The sequence below is a fragment of the Alligator sinensis genome, unplaced genomic scaffold (genome assembly GCF_000455745.1).
Source record: "Alligator sinensis unplaced genomic scaffold, ASM45574v1 scaffold278_1, whole genome shotgun sequence".
NCBI classification, from domain to species: Eukaryota; Metazoa; Chordata; order Crocodylia; family Alligatoridae; genus Alligator; species Alligator sinensis.
In genome coordinates, this window is record NW_005841952.1 from 2,105,905 (window position 1) to 2,132,314 (window position 26,410).

General features: G+C 47.6%; 1 protein-coding gene and 1 pseudogene across 1 annotated transcript in view; both read right to left on the reverse strand.

Moving 5' to 3' along the window:
• Positions 1 to 16,635, reverse strand: part of CLMP (CXADR like membrane protein) — a 65,237-nt gene extending 48,602 nt beyond the window's left edge. The window contains exon 1 of the mRNA XM_025200014.1: positions 16,251 to 16,635. Within this exon, the coding sequence (XP_025055799.1) occupies positions 16,251 to 16,278 (28 nt within the window). The 5' untranslated portion in view covers positions 16,279 to 16,635. The remainder of the gene's footprint in view (positions 1 to 16,250) is intronic.
• Positions 16,636 to 20,812: 4,177 nt separating this feature from the next.
• On the reverse strand, positions 20,813 to 22,424 carry LOC112549738 (annotated as a pseudogene).
• Positions 22,425 to 26,410: the final 3,986 nt, after the last annotated feature.

Below are 26,410 nucleotides of genomic sequence, written 5' to 3' on the forward strand. Positions count from 1 at the left end.
CTATTTCATATTACAGCAGTGCCATCCAGAAGGGGCCCTGGAGGCTGCACTTTTCAGAGAAGACAAGACAGGAGCTTTCTTGCATCACATACAATGACAGCCCAAAGTTGCCATCAGGAAACTGATGTGGAGCATGGAATGGGTCTCCTAGCCAGCCTCTTTGCTCAGAAACTTGTCTAGTATGAGCTTAATTGCCTCCCTAGCTCTCAAGAGGCCAGATTTGCCATTCTGTAAAGATCCCTGAAACTTATTCTTCCTCTTTGCCCAATTCTGACCATTACTAAAACAAAACCACATCCCAACACCAGACCTAAAAAAGAAGCCGCTTGTCCCTCGTCAAGGAAGAAAGGACCAGCAGTGCCAATCTCCTTTACATTCGTTAGATTCCTCCACCCGCCAAAAACCAGAGCATTCATTCCTAGGACTCAGAGAGCCATAAAGTAATGCTCCAGATGCTCACCACACCAGGTGCTTTCAGTTGGGGAGAGATTTTCCATCCCACTGACATGGTACTGCTGGGAGCCTGAGAGGCAGAAATCTGCAGCGCATACTGCGCGGAGCCTGCCAGAAGGCCCAACATGCCCCAAACCACAAGCAGAGTCATGCTTGCAGGCTTAAAAAGAGTCTCAGCATGCCTGAAACATGTCTCACAGCAATGAAGGAAACCAGCAGCTATTGACTACTCAGTGCTGGTCTGTGTAGACTTACGTGCACGGCTGTGAGTTCTTGAATACAAGGTAACTAAGAGGATATGGGTGACGGGATGCTTGGGTACTAAAAGGGTTTTGTAAGGTTATTAGTATTAGTTATTGGTATTGAGTATCTCAGGGCCGCTGTCATGAACCAGGACCTCCCATGCCAGGGAGATACAGGAGGTCAGATGGCTCCTGTGGGATCCCATACTGCCCGGTGCATTTCCTGGGCTCTCACCTCCAGTCTTTCGCTAAAGGCTCAAGTACTACATGGTGCATTGCTGTCAGGAGGAGTCAAACCATGGCCTTTCAGCAGTGAGGACCAGATTACAAAGGCAGCAAACAAATGCCTGTTGGTTTCAGTGTTAGGCACCTATATAGTTTAGGTGCTTTTGCACCTTTGCCTTTATAAATCTGTTTCCAAAGCACAAGCCCCCATCACTTTGCTTAAAGAGGTATGGGGCAGCAGGTTATTATCAGAGAGACACAATCACATGCATCGTATGGTGGAGATGAATCTCATTGCACTGTAAAGCTAAGGAAGAGGGGTAGGCAGAAGCGCAGAGACTCACGGCCGTACCCATTTCCAACTTCCACCCTGACAACGGGCTGCTTTTGCCTCTCTTACTGTGGCAAAACCCTGTTGACTTCAGCAGAGCTGGAGCAATTCAACCGAGAGGGAAACAGCCCTGTGAGAGCTTTTCCTTCTCAAAAAACAGGCTCACACATGTCACATCCCATTGCACAGTGCTAAAAATAGAAGAAAACTCAAAAAGGGTTTTCTCCTGCCTGGGAAATGCAGTGAGACCTTCTCTATAACCCACCGCTCCCTGCTTCTGGCATCCTCTTCTTGTGAGTGACCACTTCCGAGCATCCCCGAGGTGTCCTGTGAAGTCACCGACACAAGGTAACTAATTTCGACTGCTCACTTCAGATGGGGCTTTGCTACATACCTGATTAGAGACCATGCCACAGGGCACGGGAGTGGATTATCATCACCTGTGTCAGGAGACTGGCAGAGGACAATTTTTCTGTTTTTGCTTTAGTTATAGACAAACCTAAAAGGGCTGGGAGCCATCCACCTCCTCTGTGACTCTGAGAGCGAGCTCCAACAGGGGAAACAGGCAATATTGGCATCTCAAGTAATTTGTTTAACAGGCCTGTTAGATAAACCCTTCCACATGCATGACTTATCAGCCCCCCTCTCCATTTGTGTTGTCCTCCAGAAGAGCTTTGATGCAACAATAGCCGAGCAGGGAAGGGAGGGAGGGAGAGAGGAGAATATGCAGGCACTTTAAAATGCTTCAGTAACCTCACTGATCTGGGGACACAAGACCTGAATCAGGGCATGTTTGAAGGAGGCGGTTTTCAAAAGTGACTCGATTTTTAAGGGCACTGCCATTTTTAAGGACCCAGTTTCAAACACCTGATACTCAGAGAGTCCTGTGTGCTGGCTTCCCAGAAATCAACCCATTTTAAGGTGCACCAAGGCAGCCCCCCACAAATCATTAGTCAGGTCCGAAAAAATGTGGTTGGAGCACCAAGTGCATTCAAAGCGCAGGAGGCAGCACCTTAGAAGCTCAGACCTCATGGTTTAGTAATCTCTGGGATCTAGTTCACAAACAGCTAACTCCCTCTTCACTCAGACTCCTTCCGCTCCCGCTGCACAGATTAGCTGAGCTCTGCCTGCCAGCCCATGTGGGCAGTGCTGTGACTGTGGTAATGCACCCCAGAAAATGCCAGGAGACCTCCCCAGAGATGCAAGGTGGATTTTCATTAGGGTCCCTCAAACTAGGCTTCACCTGCCGAATGCTGGAGATGTTGAGACGTCCCAGCATCCTGCTACGCATGTTAAGAGGCATGTATAGCAGCAACTGGGAGCTCTGGCAAAGAACGACACTGAAGAACTAGCTTAGTATTAGCAATATTTTTTGTTGTTTCTTGTTCCAGTCAGAACAAAGTCTAATGCACTGAAGTCTGTGAGAGCTGAACATCCTCAGCACTTCAGCAAGTTAGGGCAGTGGCTTATGGCTCGACTCTTATGCCTTACACCTTTTGTCTTTCTGTCCAGTCATAATTATCCACAGGGCATTTGCTCGTGCCTTTGAAACCATCACGTGCAGGTTGAGGGGAGGAGATGCTAGTATATCTAAGTGCCAGGCTCATTGAGACAGTGGATGGGATGTAAGTGCTCACGAGGACTGATGTAAACACTTACAGGACTTTCTTTAGGTTCTTTGTGTTTCCATCTGATACCCGCACCATGCAGCGTGCATGGCTCCCTGTTCTTTATAGGTATATGTATTTTTTTGCATTACAGTAGCATCCAAGATTCCCAATCTTGGACCTGTCTGCTTTATGTGCTTACAAACACAACATAAAAAACCTGGCCTCTTCTCCAGGGACTTCACTGTGTGCATTTCCATCTGGTGCCACAACCCACCACTTTCTGGTCACATTTACTGCAGGGGAAAAAAAACAGATGCTAAGAAGTTGAGGAAGAAAGTCAATAAAGAAGAGAAATCCCCATTGCTTCCTGATGGCTTTGCTTCCTAATGGGAGTGCATTCAGCACTGTCCCTCACTAGCAGCGTATGCCCAGGGCGTTACTAAATAGAAAAATAACTGGGAGTAAGTAATGAGGAAGAACTGTTGTGCAATATGGGATCATTAGCTCCAAAGCAAGTGACCTCGGAGTCCTCAGCTTTCCTCACACCAGACGATTATGGATCTGAAATAGCAAACAGCCGCAGTATTAAAACTCCTGCTATGGCTTTCAGTTTGCTTACTCTGACATACTAATTCTTGGCACTTCTGCAGCCCTGTTCCTATAATAAATCGCAAAGCACTCAAAAACCTGTGATGTGAGCTTCGCTATGGTAATGAATGTGGGTAAGAGAAGCTGAGGCCGACATTTGCAAATATACCTGGTAATTTAAGTGCCCTCAGTGTCTGGGCACTCAACCTGGCATGCTTAGGGCCCAATCTGGCAGTGAAATTCCTTCAGATGAGTTAAGTGGGCTTTGGACCCAGCTTCTAGGATTTTATTTTCAGAGGTGTTGGATATAGGCAATTCAAGCTGGCCACCTGAAAATACAGGCCCTCCAAATTAGCCGGCATTTAAAAAAAAAACACAACAAAACCAAGTCCCATATTACTTAAGACACCCAGTGAGTCAATGCTGTAATGCAAATATCCTGGCTCCCAGCCTCCTGCTTTATCCGTAAGACAATCTCTCCGCTCCCTAAAACTCCCCATTGGAAAAGAAAACAAAGAAAATATCAGGTTACATTAAATGAAGAATTATGGGAGAAACTGCTCACTGCATGGTCATACAAAAGTCCTTTCTAATTCCAAGCGCACACTTGGAAAAAACCAAATCAAAGCTGTGTTTTGCACAATTCAGCCCATACCAGACCAGGTCTATCCATATCCAGTTCTGTAGCCAGAGCTGAAGTGCTCATTAAAACAACTGGTTCTTTATATTCATGCTGGGCTATTAAGCCAGGCACCTAGGTTATTAGTGCCAGGCTCCTAGTTCAGGTTATTAGTGCCTATAACTCCTAGGTTATTAGTGCCAGGCTCTCAGGAAAGCAGCGCGTCACTGTAACACCAATGATGGACATCTGTAACAGAAGCCAGACCTGTGCCAACAGCCACAGAAGCTGATGCCAGGCAAAGACTTTAACACCTGGATAGCTTTTAAGGGCCTTGGACCAGTAATACTGCCAAAGTCACTGATACAGAAATTAATTTTTGAACTTTGATGACAAAAATATCCATGCTGTCTGCTGAATGTGCTCAGCCTGCCAAATAATACTATCTTATCTTTATATATTTAGCAGCACCTTCTATTCTAGAGAGTACTGCAGAAAAAGCAAATTAGATAGGATATGGGTACCCTTCCCCTCAAACTTAGTCGGAGCCTATAGGAACTAAAATAACCAACTCCTAGATACTGCATATAGTTTCAGTACTAAGCCCAATGCAATGTGGCTGCAAACAAACCAAATGCTTTGCTACACGTGACAAAGCTGCAGTTTGCCATCCTAAGATTGTTTTGACGCTCTGGAGTCTGAAGTAATGCTATAAAGCAAAGCAATGTGCAGATCAGGCAGCACTCTGGTTTCCATGGGCAAACATATTCTGCTTGATTTTACCAATCTAGCATTACCTGGGGCTGGACTCCACCCTTGCTGTTTAGTAGCAAGTCTCATCTTGCCACAAATCCAGCACAGGTACAACACGGGCCCCTGGAACAGCCCAGCTTCACAGCTGGGAGATTAGTTTTGTGACAGTCTGAAAATTGGCCTGTGACGCTCTGAAGCCACTATGGAGTCTAACAGGTCTTCCAGGCCAGGGAAGTGATCGCCGTTTCGTGGGCAAGTTAAGAAGCCGAAGGAGGACTCGATCTAAGTGACGTGGTTTTCTGTAAGCGGTGTAGGTTAGATTGGTAGCTAACAGAATATGCATTTGCCCTTTGGTGTGGGGGGGAAATCTTCGACCAGGTTCCATCATTTTTAAACTGGTCTGGTCTGGGGCAGACCTTGCGTGAGCCCGTTTGAGCCAAATCAAGTAAGTCTGATAGTGCATTCAACCAGGTTTATCTCAAACCAGTTTCAGCCATTTTCAAAGTAGTTTATGTGCACTGGACATCTGTTCTGTTACAGGTTTAAACCAGTTTCTGATCACTTAAACCAGTTTATGTATAATGTCTGTCCCTGGCCTGTATGCGTGCTGAACTTCTGTTCTGTTACAGTAAAGCTGTTGTTCTGAAGTCAGTATTACTTCCTTTATCTGTCTGGGGAAGCAAAGGCAGGGTAGATATGCACCTCATAGACTAACTAAATAAGATATACATAGAGCACAAACTTTCATGAACTTGAGCTCACAGCATCTAATGAAGTGAGATTGAGTTTATGAAGGCTCATGCTTTCTATATACATCTTATTTAGTTAATCTATAAGTTGCATATCTTCCATGCCTTCTGCCTGACTTCAAACTAACATGACTTAACTACCTCTCTCTGGGGAAACAAAGGCATAGACAACAGAATGATTTGCCTAGTGTTACCCAGCAAGTCATTGCCAGAGTCAGAATTGCTCCCCGCTTAGCCTCAGACTGATTGCCACATTTGGGGTGAAGAAAAAATTTTACCCCATGGTCAGATCAGCCTGGACTGTGGGAGGGTTTGCCTTCCTCTGCAGGGGGGGGCCTGGGTCCTCACCTTGGGATCTCAAGTGGATTTTAATGAATAGTAGTGATAGGACATCGACAGCGGCCTCATCTCCCTGCTTTACCTGTAGCTAGTTAGGGCGCTTCGTATTCTTGACACTTTGAGGTATTGAGTCTGGTAGCTGTGCGACCGAGTAGTTCATGCACTTTTAAGAATAGGTTAGACAGATACTTGTATAGGATGGTTTAGATGATGATGTTCCTGCCTTGGGCAGGGGGCTGGACTACATGACCTTCAGAGGTCCCTTCCAGCCCTACTTGTCTATGTCTGCGATTCCCAGAGTCTTGCTGCTAGCGCTATATACAGTGAAACTAAGCCTGACTCCAGCTGAACTACGCCACATTTACCCTGGTGTAACAGATATCAGAATCTGGCCCAATGCTTCTCTTCCTGCAGTGGCTTGGTAAACAGTCCTTTGTTCAGAAAAAGCCTGATGCTGGAGAATCTGGCTCCATCTCCCTCTTGTCCCTGGAATTGTGATTGCAAATAATTGGAAGTGTCACTGGAAGTAATCAGAAGTGACAGTCCCTGGGTTATAAGGCTTTTGCTTGAAGTCTAACAATCCCACCCCCCCGCCCCTGCAAAACAAAACCTAAATTTAAACAATGAAGTCACAAAGCAATTTGCCTTCAAGGCAGAAAACCCCGTGAGATTTTCTTTGCCTGAAATAGAAAAAATAGTAATATTGCCTGACTCTGTTTTGGTTTAATAAGGGAGACTCTTCCTGGGATATGAAAGACCTCCTACTCCACTAGATACACATACTCTATGCTTTGTATCCCTGTGCTGACGGGCAGAAGTCATTTCTCTATCAGACATTTCCATAGCCTTTACCAATTTATCTGAGCTCGAAAAGATTGCCTCAGTGGTCTCAGTGGCAAGATTCAGCCAGCACATGCTTCACAGATATTATAAGCAAAGGAAAACCCTACAGATGCTTTAATGAAGGAGTAAGGGGTAAAGGAAGCTGAGTGTCTTTAGTTATTATTTATATTGCTGTAATGCCTCAAGGACCTAACCAAGACTGAGTCACCATAAATCTATATGTGGTACAGACACATAGCAAAGGGCAGTCTTCTGGAACGAAATCGCAGCCTAAAGAGTCAAGGGAAGAAAGCAAGATAAGAGTAGGTGAGAAGCCGAGACACAGAGAGCGACTAAATGACTTGCCAAGGTCTATAGCAGAGCTGGGAATGCTACAGACCCCTCTTAAGCCATTGCTCTGATTTGGCCTCCAAAGACAAAGAACATCGTTTACCTGCCAGAAAGAGCGTTTGTCAGACATTGCCCTGCCCCGCTCTCTTTTTCTCTTCCCTGCCCCAAGTCCTACATCGTTCGGCAGTCCTCAGCCCTTTGATCTCAGTAGTACAACTTCTGGGAGCAGCTGCATTTTGAACCCCTGATGCTAAGTCTTGTTTAAAGTGAGGTCTATAGCCTTCCCACTTCCAGGCCAGACCAAGGAAGAGGGATGGGCCAGTGATGCAAGACACTAGCTCAGGGGTGGGCAAAAAATGGCCCGCGGGTCAGATCCAGCCCATTGAATTATTCTATCCAGCCTGTGGCTGCTCCTAGGAAGGACGGTTGTATCTGGCCCGCGGCTGCCATGCTTTTTGGTGCCTTCCCTGATGCAAAAGCAGCCACTTTCCTCCCTGTTTGTCCCACCTTGTCCTGCCCTGCAGCCCCCAGTATATCTTCAAGGCAGGGGCGCTGAGCTCTGGCCAGGCTTCTGCCTAGTGAGGCTGTCTGTGTACTGCTCCAGCTCTGCAGCCGTTCACGGACCAGACATCCTGGCCCCAGCAAGTCCAAGCTCACATCAGGTCCTCCTTGCTGAGGAGGAGAGGGTGCAGGGGGAAGAAGGCAGGTTATCTAGGCTCTGCTGGGCCAAGGCTTGGTAGGGGTGTGGGCACTGCTAACATGGTGCCGCGCTGTATTCCCGTGCACTGCTTCGGGCTGCACCATGTGGGCACAGCTGGAGCGGCTCCTGCTCAGCCCCAAGTCCTTGGTGCATGGCTGGGCTGGTGTCGCGCTGTATTCCTGTGCATCACTTCAGGTCATGTGGGTGCAGCTGGCACAGCTCCCGCCTTACCCGACACCTTGCCAGGGACTCAGGGACAGTGAGGGGGTGCAGGGAGAAGGGGGCCAGGAGCCTCATGTCAGGTTCCCTTCTCTCAGATACAGGTGATCATGCTGCAAACATATAGTTGATAGGAAAGGACTGTACAGTCTCTCTACATGTAGAGCAAAGCCACTAAGAGAGTCAAAACACGAGCTTAGATTTCAGCTTCTGTGAAATGGTGTCTTGACTGCACAAACAATTTGGTGTCATGCTATGAGCTGGAGTTTCTCAGGGGAGGGAATGGGTGTCTGCATTACAAAACCCTCGCATTTATTTGTGGACACTTGTCAGGAGGGAAGGACTGATGCAGATCTCACCTCTGACTCTTAGAAATCATCTCTCCAGATAGGAGGTGAGGCAGAGCTACAGAAAAAGGCTTCTGTTGGCTGTTGTAACAGTCTCCATACATTTACTGGGTGGACTTTTACAGCTTCAGCTGCGTGCAGCTGCTCGTGCCATCACTGCTCCTTTAACTGTGCCTGGCCTGCCTGGAGAGGCGCACTCTTGGAAAGTCAGCCTTTCTGCACAAGGAACATGCACGCCCACAAAAATTTCCTCTGAACTTTCCCTGCCATAGGCGGTTTAACTGAATTCCTGCCTTTGTACCTAGCAAACTGCAGGGACAAGTCAGCAGCAATCATGAACAGTGATGTGTGCCCCACATTCATTTTGCAAACATAAAAATGAGGGTGTGGCAGACAGAAAGTCACTCACCCAAAAGACACACCCGTTAATGTGTGCTGAATTTTGTAGGAGATTGACAGATTCTAGCTTTGCCGGTGAAGAATATTTGCTTTTAGGAAGCAGGCCCACCCATCTTTGAGGGGAGGGCAGGAGATGAAGAAGCCCAGGAGGCCTTCAGGCCAGAACTTGTTCAATGCTCCTTTCCTGTTATATTTACCACTGTCAATGCTCTTTACAAATATCTGCCCATCTAACAACCCCTTGAGACAAAAGGAGGAGTTTCCCTCATTTTTCACGAGCGACTGGCACAAAAAGCTTGACAGTGGTTTCACTGGCAACATGCAGAGCCACCTGCTCATCATGCTGAGCACTGCTATTTTGCATTTCCCCACCTGGACGTCAGTATATTCATCTCCTGTATCTAGCCTTATATTGAGGCTGTGAGCTCGTTGGAGTAGGGACAGTCTGTCCTGTGTTTGTACAGCACCTCGCACAACAAGGTCTTGGGTCACGAATAGGGTCAGTAAGCATTACCATAACGGGAATGGAGTGACTTGGCTAAGTGGAGTTACTGTTAAAGCTTGACCCAGAACTACTAGTCCTGAGCTGTTACTGCTAGAAGTCTGCTGGTTTGCTGCTCCCACGCTGTGCTTCACTATTGGGGTAGAGGCTTGGAAGTGGAGGAGATTTTACCGGCGGTGAATTAGACAAAAAGACGGCACCCTCCTTCTTTGGCTAACTCCCGTTTCCACTGTCAGCCAGAAGACTCTGGTGAAGTTTTTCAACTTATGCCTTGTGCATTATTTGTGCTTCGTGACATTACCTTTCCTGCTTCCTCCGCCTTCTGAGTATTTATTCATAGCCCTCAATGACCAGATTTCTCCACAACGTCTCTTCTGTACTTCCTTTGTAAACTAACAATTTGCTAAAAACAGATGAAGAAACAATCTGAAACATAGCCATGTCCTAAGAGACAAATGGGTATATTTTTACAGAATGCTTCTACTCTTTACCACACATTCCCTCGCACGCTGGGCGCACAGTCATGTTACACACAGGTTTGCATTCACACAATCAGACCCAGTTGCCTGCATGCACAGAATGCATGTTGTGCATCTAATTGCATGCATATGTGGTAACTGCTGTCTCAGCACCAAAGCAATTGCTGTGGGCACATTCAGAATTAAAAGCAGAAGCTTGAATTAAAAGGTCTGTATCCATGGCTGCAACAGACTTGCATCCCATTGGGATCAGGTACAGGAGGGGACTTAAACACACCCAGAGTAGGTTTTATACATATACAATCACAATCACGCACCCTTCTGCAAGAACCACACTTTGCAGTCATTACTCATGCACATTTCCATTTAACTTCAAAATTTCCCCCTGCCAAAACACACACACACACACACACACACACACACACACACACACACACTCTCTGCCTGGGTGACTGTTGACATTATTTTTCAGCCGCACATCCCAAATTGCCATTCTCTCCCTGATCCTCATAGAGCCTTGCATTTGCCTCAAGGTAAACAGGGATATGTGCTGTGTCCTGAGGACAAGCAGACTGACATCTTTAAGAGCCAGTTGTGCAATGGTGACATTTCTGGGAAGCTATCCTGCAGTTTCACAAGGCTTCTTTCTAAACCGGGCCAAAACACCCCACAAACAGACCGCAAATTATACAAAGGACACATCAAGCAAGGCCCTGTGTAGGGCTGATAGATAAACACCAATGGTTTTTCATGGGAAATGTAGAAAAAAAACATGTTTTTTTTACTTTTTTAATGTCCCACAATTTCTTTTTAGATTTAAGTGTTTCAGAGCCTCTACACCTTTTCCAGTAGTAAAATGGAGAATGCAAAAAAAGAAAAAGGAAAAAAAAACAAAGGAAGAGCCAGAGCCTTGAAAAGGACAAAAAACCCACTTCAAACCAGTTTAAAAATATTGTTGAAAAACCTGACACATTCCATACAAAGCAAACATTTTGGTTTGGGGAGAAGAAGGCCAAATTTTGTTAAATGTTTTGGAGGCAAGGTTTTGGACCAGCTCTCATCTGTCCAGATGTGGTCACCAACTCAGCATCCTCAGCAGTGATGAGGGTGCCTTCTGAAAAGCACTACAGTATTTGAAACAACACGAGTATGGGATTTTCATGTTCTGTCTGAAACCTGGCATCTCCCCCAGCACAACAGGCTGGAATAACCTACTAGCTCACCACTGCCAGAGGAGCGCTTTACCCAGCACTACTGCCTAGAGCACATGGATTTTCCTTCTAAGTCTCCCAGCCAAATTGTGACCCTAGCCTGACTTTCGCCTGCAAGAATCACAACCCTGGGATGGTACAGCCTCAAGCATTTGCTCTTGGATATAGAACAAATCCTAATTTATCACAGGGAGAAGCAAAGCCTCCGGCTTTCATGTAAAGGGAGAAAAATTAAAAGAAACTCTAGGCTTTTTTGTTTTTTTAATGTAGAACAACTGGTGATTTTGTTATTCAGAACCTAGAGACTAGCTGACGGGAGGGCTAGAGACATGGAGGATGGATGGATGGATTCAATACATCCAGAGAACAGATTGCAACTATTCCACGTCCTGTTTAGGTCTGGTTTGGTAGTATCACGCCAGATTGTTGGCTGGCATAAACTAGCATAGCTTTGCCAAAAAAAAATAAATAAATAAAAAAAATCAAGGGACGCTCCCAAGTTATATCAGCTGAGAATCTGGCACAATAGTTATGCGGCTCCCGAGCACCCCAGCAGTCTTTCCTGCCCAGAGCAGGGGAGCTGGACCTGATGATCATCTCACAGGCCCGAATGACGCCCAAAACTCCTGTGAAAATATTATTTAGAAACTGAGATGCCAATACCAGTCAAGGCGTGATCAGGATGTATTCAGGGGGTATTGGGATTCCTTAGTGCCCAGCCCTCCCCCACTTTGCAGTGAATTAATTTACAGGCTGATCCTGCTGCCATTAAGATCAATGACAAACCTCCCAATAACCTCACTAAAAGCAGGCTCGTGATCTTTTTTGATAGCGGCTGTCAAGCTTGCCAGTGCTGAATGCCTCAGAGAAGCCGTCCTTTTATACCAGAAGACACTGGCACCTTAGCAAGTATGTAGGAAGCCGTACATCATCTGTCAGGCCCTATCACTCCACTTGGACACAGCTGAGTTCTTGCAACTGGCAGCCCAGGGAGATTATCAGAGTCTTGGGCCCTGGGGACAGCACTGAAAAGCTCTCTTGATCTCAGGTTTCAGAGGGCAGAGCTCTCCACAGCTCTGTGCAATGGGGCAAGATATCTGAAAATCCCCCTCTTTGCCATCCATTGTCAGTTTGTGGTGTTATTTGCCTCCCAGGGAAGAGGTGGGGTCTTGCATCAAGACAACACACCTGAGAGTTCCTCCAAGTTTTCCCTTTATTGTTTTCTTCATTCAATTAGAAGACAGAAGTTCTATTTTTTTGCAAATATTTTTCAGGTTTTCATCATAAAGCCACAAATCGGTTCTACAGGGGAGATCTGGGGGGGCTGAAAACTGAAACAGAAAATGTTTGAGGGCTGTTGGGAGGTGTTCAATAGAAACATAAACAATGTTTAAGATATTGATGCAAATAGATTTCCTGGCAGAAACTATGTTCCTAATGAGAAGAAAAATCATTTCTTGGCCAAGCCCTAGATTAAGAAACACACATCAAACCCTTCATTAGCAAGAATTCCTTGCACAACCGTAAATTAATTGCTTCTTTGCTCTTCACCAGCCTGCCTAACCAACAGATAGAAATAGCCTCTAGGGATTCATTTCCCCTAGGGAAGAGGGGCCAATTTAGCCCTGACATTGCTAAGTTTTATTCAATTTGGATTAATGTAGTGGCAGTCATTTATACTGAACCAGAATTTGGTCCACAGCACGGTCCAATGTTGCTCCTACACGATGGTCAAAGAGGTGATTTTTCCAAATGAGATCACATTTCACTGACACGCCAGTTGTGGAACTGGCTGGTGAATGGAAACCCATTTTCTACTGAAAGGTTAAATTTTCCAACCAGCTTATTGTTTCTGCTTCTGTGATGCCTTTACATCCTAGAAGCAGCACACATTGCCTTTATATGCTTAATACCTTGTGAAGTCTTCTTCACCTTTCATTAACCAAAGCTAAATTAAGTCTATTGATGTCAGTGGGGTTCACCCCCATGTGAAGCTAATGTGAATTTTTTATTTATTTATTTATTTTTAAATAGAAAGAAAAGAGAGAGAGACAACCAAAACAATTATTTTTTCTTGTTTTCGTTCAAATAATTTTGGGGGTTTTCACTAAGAAAGGCAAACACCTAAAAACTGTAAGCATCTATATATACTTGGACATACTCATTTTTAACCACTAAAAATGCATAGTCAAACAGCTAAGGAAATCTTTGCTTTGACTAAAATATTTGCTCAGCTGGATGATTTTTTTTCCCCCAGTTTTGTTGTTGTCAAAAAGCTAAATACAAGAACGGTTTCCAAATTATTCACACTGAAAAATGTACATTATCACAGAAATTTCCATTTTTTTCAGAGTGATTTTTCCAGAAACAAAAAGGTAATCAGTTCAAGTGACATCACACCGATGTACATGTGCACACAGAGGTGTTGCTCCTCTCCCCTTTCTGCTCCTTCACCCACTCTTAGCTGCATGCCCTTACTTGCGCTCTTCCCCATGCTTGAGAAGTCCCTCCATGCTGGTCTGTACAGTAACCAAACTTCCTTCTTTAAATCGTCCCTTAGAAATAATTTCTTCCAAGAGCCTCCCCACACATCGACTTCTTACTCTCCCCCAGTGTGCAAAATTTGAGGAAAGGACTATCCTTTATCCTGCCTATAAAGCAAAAGTGTGCACTGGCAACTCTAGTTAGCAGTAATGAAAAACCAAGCTTCACTTCCCTTCGCTATCTGCTCTCAGGCCTTGCCACTGCTTTTCAGATGCTTCTCCAAAAACTATTCCTTTGGCTTGAACAGCAAGAAGAGAAAGGGTGTCACTAGCGCTTTTGCAATATAGTTGAGGGTGGATTGATGATTTAGACTTTTTTTAAACAAGCAAATGATGCTTTCCTCTTCTCCTGAGGTCACCCTCATACAGTTAGACCCAAGAGCACAAGCCACGATCCCTTCTTTTTCTCCCCCTGAAACATACTTTTAGTGAATTTAGTGTGGATGAATAAGACCAGGCTCAGAGAACCCAAAGACTGCAGCCCTCCCTCCATCTACGGCCCTGCAGGAACACAGGAAGAGGTGAAGGACAATCTTGTGGCTAAAAGTACTGGAGAGAGTCAAGAGACCGATTCCCAGCTCTGCCGCAGTCTTGGAGAAACCTCTTAATTGACTGTCTGTCAGGATGGGGATAATGATGTGACAAAGGGCCGTACAGCTTGCTTCACTCGTGACATTTTAGCTTGTAAACTGCAGGGACCGTCTCTCACTCTGGGGCTGTTGAGTGCCTAGCGCGATGGGGTCTCCAGAGCCCACTGGAATGCAAATAATGATTTATAAAGCTCTTGGGGACTCTTGGGCGAGAGTTGTTACAGCAATGCTAGGACATAGGGCTCTGCTCATCTGGGGCAAGAGCTTAGTTCAGTCTCTCTGATAAAGCACAGCATTTTTGAGAAGACTCAGCAGTCTGAGTGGGGAATCACAACTCCCCCTCTCCTTTTCCTCCCCCTTGCCCTGTGCTAGAGTAAGCAGCACTCCCCGCATGTCCCCTGCTGCCGGGGCTGGCTCCCACTGCCATTTGTATCTGCTTGGCTGGTGAGAGCGTGCAAGCAGCGGGCTGTAGCAAGAGCATAGCAGCAGTTCTGCACTGTGGACTCAGCATGACCCTCCCAAGACTTTAGCACCTATCCACGCGGCCTGGAGAAGACCACACACTGCCTGAGTCTCTCAGGCACCCCCAAACTGCCAAGACACAAGGACCTAGTGCCAAGGGGCTGAGCAGCTTGCACTTCTGCTGCAGACTTTTCAGCATGGCTGAGCTGCCTGGCCCTCCAGCTCATGTGCCCCAAAGGAAACCCAGCACTAAGAGCCACTCCAGTGGCAAAGACCTTTATTCTCAAGCACTTTGTACAACAATTGACTGTGGTGGCATGGGGAAATGCACGGGGTACAGCAGGCTGGATAATCACTCTACTGATGCTCCCGTGCCTCTTACAACTCGACCTCAGATTCTGCGCTGTGGACCTGTGTGAGCCTCACAAGACAGGCCCGTGCCCTCCAGCATCTCTCCTGCCCTCCTGCCTCCACGATCCCATGGCAGGTTTCGGACCTGCCTCCCTCCTTCCTGTCCACCACCTCGCTCCGAGTCACTAGCGCCCACCACGCTCTGCCCAGGAGGAGACCTTGGCATCGCTCACACCTGTCCCCAGGTGCTTCGAGGGGGACCCAGGCACCACAGCCCATGCATGGCCCTGATGCGAGATCTCACAGAGCCATCTGCCTGCCAGAGCGATCTGGCAAGTGGACCGGAGGGCGAGGTTCGCTCACAGCGTGGCCGAGCCCCGGGAGATCCAGGCACTGCCTCACGGGTAAGCCTCCTCGGAGGCCGCAGGACTGCAGATCCCTTACTCCAGAGGCCTCATCTTTAGTAAGCACAAACCCATTCATTCTTCTCTCTCAATCTAAACCCTTATCTTCTTTTTTTTTTTTTTAATCTTCTGCCTCCCTTTCCCTTCCACACCTCATACTTTCTTCTCTTACCCTTTCATCTCTCCACTTTTGCTATTCTGTGTCCTCCCCTCTCCTGCAACCCACTCCTTTTTCACTTCATTTTCCTCTTCTATCCTTCAGCCACTTCTTTTCCCTTCCCCCTTTCTCCATCCCCACTTCCTTTGTCTCTTACTTTCTGCCCTCTATTATTTCCTCTTTTCTCCTCTCCACATTTCACTACCTTCCTCTCCTCCATTCCTCTTTCCCCCTTTTCTATCCCTTTCTCCTGCAGCTCCCTCCCCCTTGCACTTGAACACATCTGTTTCTAATCTGAGTTGTCTACAGCTTCTATTGGAAGCAATAAGCTCTTTTTTTAAAACATAAAAACAAAAAAAGAGCTGAAATTAAAAATTCCTGGCCAAAAAAAAATAAAATAAAATATTAATTTAAGCAACTGTGACCAACTCCTGGCAACAAAGATACTTTGTTCACCTTTATTTTGCCAAAATGGTTCGAGCCCCTAGAGACTTCACCGCTCATAACTGCTGGATCTTAGGGGGGGGAGAGCCCAAAACAAGAAGAGTTTCTCTCCTATGGCTGAGGTTTGAACAACATGTTTTAAAAGGGGGAGAAATTAGTCTTAAAAATTCTTCTGTTCTCTAACCTGGCAATAATTAAATCAACCACAAAAAATAAAGGAAAACTAAACCAGACCAACTCTGAGCACAGACAAGTTTTTTCTTTCCAAGCGTCTCTCCTTTGCTAGTCACTGTTGCATTCGCTGTTGCCCAGAGAAAACAAGAGTAACTTTGATTTTCGAAAAAAAGTGAGCACACTCACCTAGAAAGAGGATGGAAAGTGCAGACATGCCGCTTCAGGAGAGAGTGAGAGATTTTTCCTCCCTTTTTTCGTCCTTTCTCCCAGGAATGGCAGGCAGACCTGCACAGCATTCAAAGGAACGCCTCTGGAATGCACTGAGCGTAATTGCATCCATGCGCCAGAGAAATAACCAACTTTGCTCTTTCTTCCCTTCTGTTATTCATCTCCTTTCCAGTTTCCATGCAGATTCAATAGGAGCTTTTTAGATCTCTGTCGGATCGTTCAGGCCTTTTCATCCCTGGAAAAGAAGAAAAAAAAAAAAAAAGGCAGTGCAGTGGGGAGTTCACATCTATGGCAGCATGGAACAATTTTGCATGTCTGTAAAGACAAGGAGAGAAGAGGAGGGGGAAAAAAAATGCACTGTGCACAATGTTAACCACATGGCTGCTTCCCAGAACAGCCCCTCCCTACCATCAACTGGGATTAGCAGCAAAAACCAGTCATGTGGGTGATATGTTACTTACTCCTGGCAATAATACATCTTTACCTTCTAAGGGGGAAGAACGGGAATCTTCTGAGTGTCAAGATAGAAAAGTTTGGAGGCAGGAAAGCTTCAGCATGGGAGGGGGGAAGTCCATCCTCATCATTCAGGGATAAGAAACACAGACTGTCTTGGAAAGAATACACACGCTAGATAAATAGTCAGCTTCCCGCATATATACAGGCTTTGCTGTCATGTGGAGAAGGGGAGCTGCAGAATGTAGCTTTGCTACAGGGTGCTCCCAGCTTGTGTTTCTCTTCTTGAGATCAAAAGACTAATTCCAGCAGAGGAAGAGGAGAAAAGCACCAGGGGGAAAACAGAGCCATGGGTGAACTCCTTCCCTGCTCTGAGGACTACAGAGGGCAGGACAGAAGGGGTAATAACTGCAGCTGGGGTACGTTTGCACTGCAGTTACAGCTGAGTGCTGCCCACCTGGAGAGTTGGCTCAGGCCCTGTGGCTGGTGAAGCACAGGGCCCCACCTGAACCAGCTTCCCCTGAGGTTTATTCACCTTCTCAGGTAGTTTCACAGCCTGTTCTGGGCTCCAGGCTACTCTCCCCACATTGCTGTCGGGATCTAAATAGCTGGATTCATGGTGGCTTGGGCTGCAAGGACTGCTGCTGATCTGCTGACTTTAGTGGGGCTTCATGTAGGAACATGGATCTGCCTTTTTTGTTTCAAGTCAAATCAGCCAGATCAAATCCAAATCTCTAGGTCAGTCCAGAACCATAAGTGGCCCTGCATCCAGCAAATATCCTCCACCCCACCTGGGACATCAGATGTTTCCAAATCCTTTGGCAGGCATCCTACTTGCAGGCCCAGGCCCGGAGGCTTGGGGTTCGGATGACCCCAAGTTTTGCTCGCCCTCGGCCATACAGCTGCAGGAGCAAGCTGGGGAGGAGTCTGCCATTTCCATAAAGTGGGCATAAAACTACATTACCCCTGTGGGCACTACCCCATGCCAGGAAACCTGTTATCCTCAGGTGCAACTAGGACACCGCATTGGTAGTCACGGTGTTTCCCCTGCCAGGTATGGGTCTGCCTCTGAATCTACCTGCAGGACCAGATCTTTAAGAGGAGAACAAATATAGACATGGTAAGGATGAAGGCCATGCAATCCAGGTATGCAGTTAGCCATTGCCATGGCACCTGAATGCCTAGAGTGGGAGAGAGATTAAAAAATTTAAAAGGTTTTCTCCCTTGTTGCCTGCATTTAAATTACCATCTCTAGTAGGGGCCAATGTCCTTGCTAGTTGAGGCTCTGTTTCACCAATGCTGCAGCCAGGCTTTTATTCATGTGGTAAAGCTACATTTCAACGACAATGCCTGAAAGCAGACAGTGAAAGAAGAGTGATGTGCTAGGTACTCCCCCATTCATTTTCCCCCAAACCAGCATTCAGTCTCCACTGATCTGCTAGAATGGGAAAATGCCTAAAGACTGGAAACAAAGTCAGCTCCTTCCTTGTTCCAGCAACACCAATACCTGGCCCTTCCATGCACAGATTCTCCATTCCTCCCCATGAGTGTTGGGTCTTCCCTGCCACCTAGCTACAGAAAAAGGGTCTCCCTAGTCCCCTCACCCCTTCTTCCCCCTCCCTTCTCTGCTTCACCTTTTGTCTTCCTTATTTTTACCTATTTACATTTTCACTGACATCCTACCACAGCTTTCAGCTTTTCTCATTCCTTGGAGTCGCAGACCAGCAGAGACTCCTCATGCCTGTTGAAGGGCGACTGCGACCGAAAGGCGACCAAAAGCTTGCTAAGAACTTTTTCCCAACAACTCAGTCGGTCTAATAAAAGATATAGCCTTGCCTGAAACCAGGAGACACCATGGAATGCAAGTCCAGGCATCTCAACATATGGGTTTTGGGTCAAGATCTCAAAAGTGCCTCAGGACTGATGCGCCAAAGACTCATTGGAAAAGGTGGCTAAAGTGAGGACCGCAGTGGAGTCCAGAAGTGACCGTAGTGTGACAGCCTGCAAAACCAAGCTGAGAAGCAGGGTAAATTAGGGCTGGTCCCAGGACTAGTCTACAGCTAGCTTGGATGTCCTGCATTACACAGTGATATGGCCATCACTGCTGTGACTGCAGCGTAGATGTGTGCTCTGCAGATCAAAGCTGCAGACAAAGCAGAGCCCCGCAAGCGCTTTCAAAAACGGTACTCTGTCTTTGCTGGAAGGTATCTGCTGTGGTTGCCATACAAAGCTTTTTAGTGCTGGACTGAGAGCAGGTGGATGTTAATCACCATTGCACACACAAAAAAGCTATGAAAATGGTGTTTACATGTGTGCATGTGACCCACAGCTCCCATTTGCAGCACCTTTGATGCATACGGTGCATCTACACTGCAGCCAGAGAGGCGATTGCAGCTGAAGCAAGCTAGTTTTAAATTAACTAGCTTAGGTATTACTAATAATAGTGTAAGTCAGGCAGCACAGAGCTCAGCACATTAACTGGGGGACATAGGTAAAACTGAGGCAATTAGCTTGCTTTGAGCTCCTTACTACCCTGGCTATCCTGCTATTGTTGCCAAACTAATTAATATAAAGCGAGATTGCAGCTCATGTTGGCAGACGCAGTCACAGACACACACAAATAGAAACTGCTTTTATCACCACTGTGATGTAGTCATCTGTGAAGCAGCATCGGCATTCGACACACTGCACAGCACAAAATTGAGGGAAAACATGGGGAAAAGCACTGGGTAAATGTTGCTCTTCAGAAAGTGCCATCAATTTACATGATGCATGAGACAAAGAATAGGTGGACACGGTTAAGATGCTGGCATCCTTCTCCAGACCTGGGAGGTTGATTGCCTTACTTGGTCGTAAAGTTCCTTTGCGATTTTGGCCAGGTCATTTAGTCTTATCTGTAAAAATGGGCAAGATCAGCGATAGTGGGTATCGGGTTTATAAATACGATGAAAATTGTCAGGTTTGTAAGCCCCTTCAGACAGGTCGTTGGTTCTGTATTTGTACATGGTGTAACCGGAGGGAGGTCAGGGTCGCCGTGCACTCCCCTGTCGCCTCCCTTACCGTGTCTTGTTGCTGCCTGGCACCCTCCAATTCTTGCTCGCCATGACTTTGATCTATCTATCTATCTAATAGGGAGGCTGCCTTTCACCTTCTGGTACACGGTTGTCCTCTTATCTTTGTCCTCTAGCCTTATTATGGGCTATGCATGGCTCCTACCACCCCAATACCATGCCCCAAGCCTCGCAGATGTCACGGATTTTATTCCGTCCCTCTTTCTCTCTCCGCGCCCACTCTCCGGGGCTCTCTCTCTCTCAGTACAGCCGCCCTTCTCTCCGGGGCTCTCTCTATAATGCTGCCTCGTCTCAGGGTCTTCTCAATGACGCCACCTTCTCCGGGGCTCACCACGCCCGCACTGGGGCCTCTGCAACGCTGCCCTTCTCTGGGCTGGGGTCTATGCACCCCAAATGCTGCACCCTCACTGGCGCTGGGGTCCCCACTCTACTGTGAGTCCCCTATGAGGCCTCCTCCATCCCCTAATAGCCTCTCCCAAACCACCGGTCTAACAAAATAGCAACACAAACACAAGCCTCTTGGCTAAGCCTCTTGGCTATACCCTAAACAGAAGCCGCCCGGCCATAACAACGTTGAGTCCTACCAGGGATCCTCTCTCTCTGCAGTATAAAATGCAGCTTCTAACTCAGGCCTCTCCTTTGTAACATGGCTGAGAGCTCCCTCCTCTTTGGCTGCTGGTAGCAAACTGCCTCCTGGTCGCCTGCCTGGGATTTATATAGGAGCCCGGCCCTGCCCCTTCTCGTCAGCTGGCTAGGCAGGTGCAGGTCATTAGCTCCCCCTAGTTGCCTCAGTAGCCGGCACCTGAGGAGTCTTCCCGGCTCTCCCAGCAGCAGGTACCTTAGTGCCCCACTACACACCTCCCCGCTTAAGATTTCAACTCACCAGGCCATCTTGGTTTTTTTTTCTGCTGCGCATCTTCTGTCTTTTCCGCTCGTGCTTTTAGGCTGGCCCACCGACACTTCCGACGCGTGGAGGCGGAGGTTTTCAGGCGCCTCCTACTCGCCTTTTACCCAAGGCGCACCATGTGGGATTTTACGGCAGTCCCCCCTCACACTAGCCGACTTTGGTACAGTGCAGTCCCTGTCAATCGGGCTCCCACCTCCCTTTTGGGGTTTCTTCTCCCTCTTGCTTCTGGCCTGTCTACCTTCCACCCCTGAATACCTTAGTCTCTTTCTCCAGGTAGGTTGTGTGGTCTCTGGCTTTCCTAAGGCTCTCTGGAGCCCCTGAAGCCTTTCCCAGATCTCCCACGCTCTTTCCAATGCCTTCCGGGCATACTCTTCCCTCCAAAACTCTATCTTCCTGTGGCCGGTAGGTCTTCCTTTAGGCCCTTTATAAGTTTTTACATAGGCCACACCTCCGACTGTTGCTTCAATGAGTTCCCTTAATATCCACCACCGGACCCGTTTCGGGATGTTATTTATATATACTTGTGGTCTTCTCTCAAGCTTTGGTCCGTCTTCGGGTGGTCGTTCCCACCTCCATATCTCTGGCTCCTGGACCTGGCTTTCTTTTCTGGGTTTCACTGACCCCTTTTTCCCGGGACTCATCTCTGACTCCTTTTGTCTCAGGCCTTGTGTCCCTTGTGTACTGCCATGGCTAGCCCGCCGACAAGTCTTGCTCCTTGGGCTAGCCTGCTCACTTTCCCTGCCGTCCCTGCAGTTATCGTATCTCCTTCTACTAGCTGTCTCTGCCTGGGTCCTGCAATTCCTTTTTCGGCTTGAGGTTTACAGAGCTCACCCAGCTGATGTCTTAGATGGCTCATCTCCCCTGCATGAAGCTTCTCCCATTGGTCCCATCTCCTATTCAGCACTCCAAGAGGGCTGGTAGGACCGCTTCTTGTAGGGCTGTAGGCTTCACCCCTACCGTTCCCGTCTCTGGGTTGCCTCTCTCCGATGTCCCTAACTCGGTCTCCTCTTTTGGATCCTCCGGTCCGCCTTCAGTCTGGGTTGCTGTACTTATTACCTCTGGCCCTTCCTTCTCCCCAGGATCTTGGTCTTTTGTAGCTGTCTGACTGCTGGCTGCCCTTAGCAATTCATTTTCTGCCTCTAAGGCCTGAATCTGCTGCCTTAGGATTTGCATTTGCTGCTGTGACTGTTCCCTCTCTGCATTAGTCACTGCTTCTCTAGCCACGTTATCATCTATGAGGGATTTAAGGCACTGTACCTGCTCTCCCATGGGGTCTTTTTCCGCCTCCACACTCTGCAACTGGGACCGTAACCTCCCAGTCTCTTTTGTCCCAGCCTCTAACTCTCTTTCAAGGGACAAGCTCTGATTGTACAGGTCCTCGTAACTTGCCAGGTTAGCTTTTATTTTCTCCATCTCTTGTGCGAAAGCCTTGCCCGTTTCTTTTGCTTGTGTATGGCTTTTAAGCAGCTTGTCCCGCAGCTCCTGTGCTTGGTGTTCTGCACGCAAGCACTTCTGCCGCCATTCACCTACCTCATCACGCAGTTCCTGTATGCGATCTTCCTGGCTGCGGACTTCTTTCTGAAGGGCATCAATCAAGCTTTTGGAGACCTCCAACCTCTGTAGCATCTCCTTCTGTTCCCCTACCTGGGTTGTGCAGGTTGCAGTAGACTTTTCTCTCCAAGCTGCCATCTCCCTCTGCATTTTCTGTGGCTTCTCTTCCCTCTCCCAGCTCTTTTGGGGTCCGTTTGCAATAAGCTGCTCTAATGTGCGAGTTCTCTCCGCTTCCGCCGCTATCATGCGCCTGATTTCTTTTGAGCCTCCTTCCTTTTTCCCTGCCTGGGCCCGCTGCTCTAACCCAGCAGGCTTTGCCTCCGCTTGCTGTTTTTGAAATTGGGCCACCTCTAGCTCCCATTCCAGCCGTTCAATTTTTTCTTCTAATTCATCTATTCGCAATAGCCTGGCAAAATTCTCCTGTTTCAGGCTCTCTATATCCCCTGCCGTTGCCATCCTGGCCTCACGCCTTCACTGGTCAGGCCCTCAGGCTTCCCCAGTACCGTCTCAGCATAGTGGCTTCCTACTTTGCCCTCTTTTCGGTTTGTGTTGCCGCTATCTTCTTACATCCCCCTCTTGGTCCTTATTTTAGCCCTCAGGTTCGTCTTTTCATGCACGGCTTTACTTTCCCGGCCAATGCACCACTGTAACGGGAGGGAGGTCAGGGTTGCCATACACTCCCCTGTCGCCTCCCTTACCGTGTCTTGTTGCCGCCTGGCACCCTCCAATTCTCGCCCGCCACGACTGTGATCTTCTATATCTATATATATATTATAGGGAGGCTGCCTTTCGCCTTCTGGTACACAGTTGTCCTGTTATCTTTGTCCTCTAGCCTTATTATGGGCTATGCGTGGCTCCTACCACCCCAATACCATGCCCCAAGCCTCGCAGAGGTCACGGATTTTATTCTGTCCCTCTTTCTCTCTCCGCGCCCGCTCTCCGGGGCTCTCTCTCAGTACAGCCGCCCTTCTCTCCGGGGCTCTCTCTATAATGCTGCCTCGTCTCAGGGTCTTCTCAATGACACCGCCTTCTCCGGGGCTCACCACGCCCGCACTGGGGCCTCTCTGCAATGCTGCCCTTCTCTGGGCTGGGGTCTATGCACCCCGAATGCTGCACCCTTACTGGTGCTGGGGTCCCCACTCTACTGTGAGTCCCCTATGAGGCCTCCTCCATCCCCTAATAGCCTCTCCCAAACCACCGGTCTAACAAAATAGTAACACAAACACAAGCCTCTTGGCTATAACCTAAACAGAAGCCGCCCGGCCATAACAACGTTGAGTCCTACCAGGGATCCTTTCTCTCTGCAGTATGAAATGCAGCTTCTAACTCAGGCCTCTCCTTTGTAACATGGCTGAGAGCTCCCTCCTCTTTGGCTGCTGGTAGCAAACTGCCTCCTGGCCGCCTGCCTGGGATTTATATAGGAGCCCGGCCCTGCCCCTTCTCGTCAGCTGGCTAGGCAGGTGCGGGTCATTAGCTCCCCCTAGTTGCCTCAGTAGCCGGCACCTGAGGAGTCTTCCCGGCTCTCCCAGCAGCAGGTACCTTAGTGGCCTGCTACGCATGGGTTATGGTCTATGATTCATGGTTTCTTAAGTTGTATCACAATACAAATGATAAATAAGCGCCTTAATTATTACAACAGTTTTCAGGCATTGCTACACCCGCAGGAAAAAAATCGGGGCTACTTATTTTCATTAAATCATCCTACATTGCTATTTTGTGAACTGAGTCTGGGGCAGAACTGGGGCTTTCTGGCCCAAGAAAGAATGAATGATTTCTATTTTTAAAGAAAAAAAATGCAGAATTTATACTAAAAGGCAAGAAACTATTTCCATTGATTGTTCTCTCTAAGTTCAGGTCATACCGGGTTGTGCTTTGCCCTTTGAGTTCAGACTGGAAATCCCATGTCTAGCTGCCTCTTCCTTGTCCAGCTGCCCATAGGATGTGGGATCAAAGATGCAGAGTCAAATACAGTTCAATAAATAATTCTGGGTACAGCTACACAGCAAAATGAGGGGCAACTACAGCCCGCGCTAGCCAGATAAACAATTGCAGGGAAAACTTGGCAGCAGGGGTTTTAGCATGTTTTAGCAACCAAATACAAACTCTCCAGGGACCTTCATAAACATCCTAGCTGTTACGGTGCCAAAACCAGTGCTGCTGCTTGTTACCCCTGCTGACTATGATCATGCCTTCATTTTGCCATATAGACATATCCTCAAAGGCATGTTTTTTGGCTCCTCTGCCAATTGTCACTGTGGCTCAGGAATGTTTCAGGGCATAAGGAGCTTTTTGGCCTCTCCATCATTTGTTTAGATCCAGACCAGCTCAGGGCTCACTGGAAGTCACTAGCATGTGGGAACTATTCAATGGCTTCATAAAATGAGCAGGAGTCTGGGCCCAGTTCCTAGTATACACACACGCAGTCCCTTCACCTATGGCATTTTTGGAGGACTAGGACCTGTAGGACCAGTTTTCTTATGAACCTCCCAGTCCCAAAAGCTGGTCCAATCAGGACAGAGATGAGGTACATCTTTTAAGTGGGGATGTGTGATGTTTGTCTTGCTGCTATTGATGCTGGAGCTGTCCTTTGGGACAAAGGGCAGACAAAACCCCCAGACCAGACTCCCTCCACTCCCTTTCCCCTCCTCTCATTCTGAAAACAGCTCGGAGGCTGGCAAGCGGCACAGACACAAGTTACAGAAGACACCCTGTTTTGAAACATCTTCATCTGAACCCTCATAGATTTCGTAGACATTAGGGCTGGAAGGGACCTTGCAAGATCATCGGGTCTGGTCCCTCTGCCCCTCAGCTGGGGGCAAATGATCCCAGCAAGATAGGTATCCAAATGTTTCTTAAGCGTCCAGAGTAGGTGCTTGCACCACTTCTTGGGGGAGTCTACTCCAGGCCCTGGGGACTCAGACAGTAAAGTTTTTCCTTATGTCCAGCCTAAAATGGTCTTCTAGGAGTTTGTGACCGTTGGACCTTGTCTTCCCTTGGGGTGCCCTGGTGAACAGATAGTCATGCAATGAGGGTTTAGATTTTTGCCTGAGCGGCCATTTTTAAGTGGTCTGCAGCCATGCACTTGTGTTTGGTCACGGCTAGAGACTGCTTTCTGTGGCCAGATCATGAGTAAATTGTCACTTCCGTCTGCGCGCAAAGGTTTGACATCTTTACAGCCATATGGTCATCACAAAAAAGAAGACACTGGGGAAAAACAAAGCCCTTAAATATATCCATTCCGGTTCTTCAAGGACTCCTGGTATTGGACTCTGCACTATGACACAAGCTTTGTAAATATTTGTTGCAGGACAGGAAATGTGCTGGACGGGAAATGTAGCCACCTTGCCCTTAACAGGAGCAGAACTTCAGGTACATCCCACCAAAAAGAAACATTTGGGATCGGTGCCTAAGGTATGAAGAAGGCTTCCCCTTCCTATTGCTTCATTAGATGGGCCCTGTCAAACCACTTTTTCATTACCGCTGCTGGCGTCGTAGATCGTATATAGGAGCCAAACTTGGCTCATTGTCTACTAAGCAGCTGTTCTCCCAGCAACAATGACAAAAAAAAAATGTAAGTAGCTTATCCAGCTAGTGGAGACAGATAACACAACCATCATTAATAGGCAAATATGACATACAGTTGCTAAAAGGCAGCTGTGTGTCTCCATCCTCCGTCCATTGAGGCGGAGCTGTATTCCTTCAGTCCTGTCCCCCGCACGCTCAGCCAAACAAGCTGCTGGTTCTCAAACAGTTGAGTGGAGCAGAACATTGCTGATGTTCAGCATAGGACATAAATCAATGGAGGAAAGTGCATTTAATCCCTTCCCCCACTCTCCAGAATCCAGGCTGCACTGAGCTTGTCTCTCTGCATTACGGCTCTGACAGGAGACGGCCGGGGCTATGCCATGAATACCCAGAGTGCTTCTTTGCTTTAATACAATCAATGCGTCAGGAACCAAGACGGAGAGAAGTGTTGTCACCCTGCTCTTATTCCCCAGCGTCCATTGAAAGCCAGAGCCGGGATGAGCATGAGAGGTTAAGGGAGGGGGAAGAAAGCAGAAAGTCATGCACGCTAGGCTTCTATCTTTATCATGTAATGAGCCCTGATCAAGCTATATTTTCCCTCTCCTCTTTCC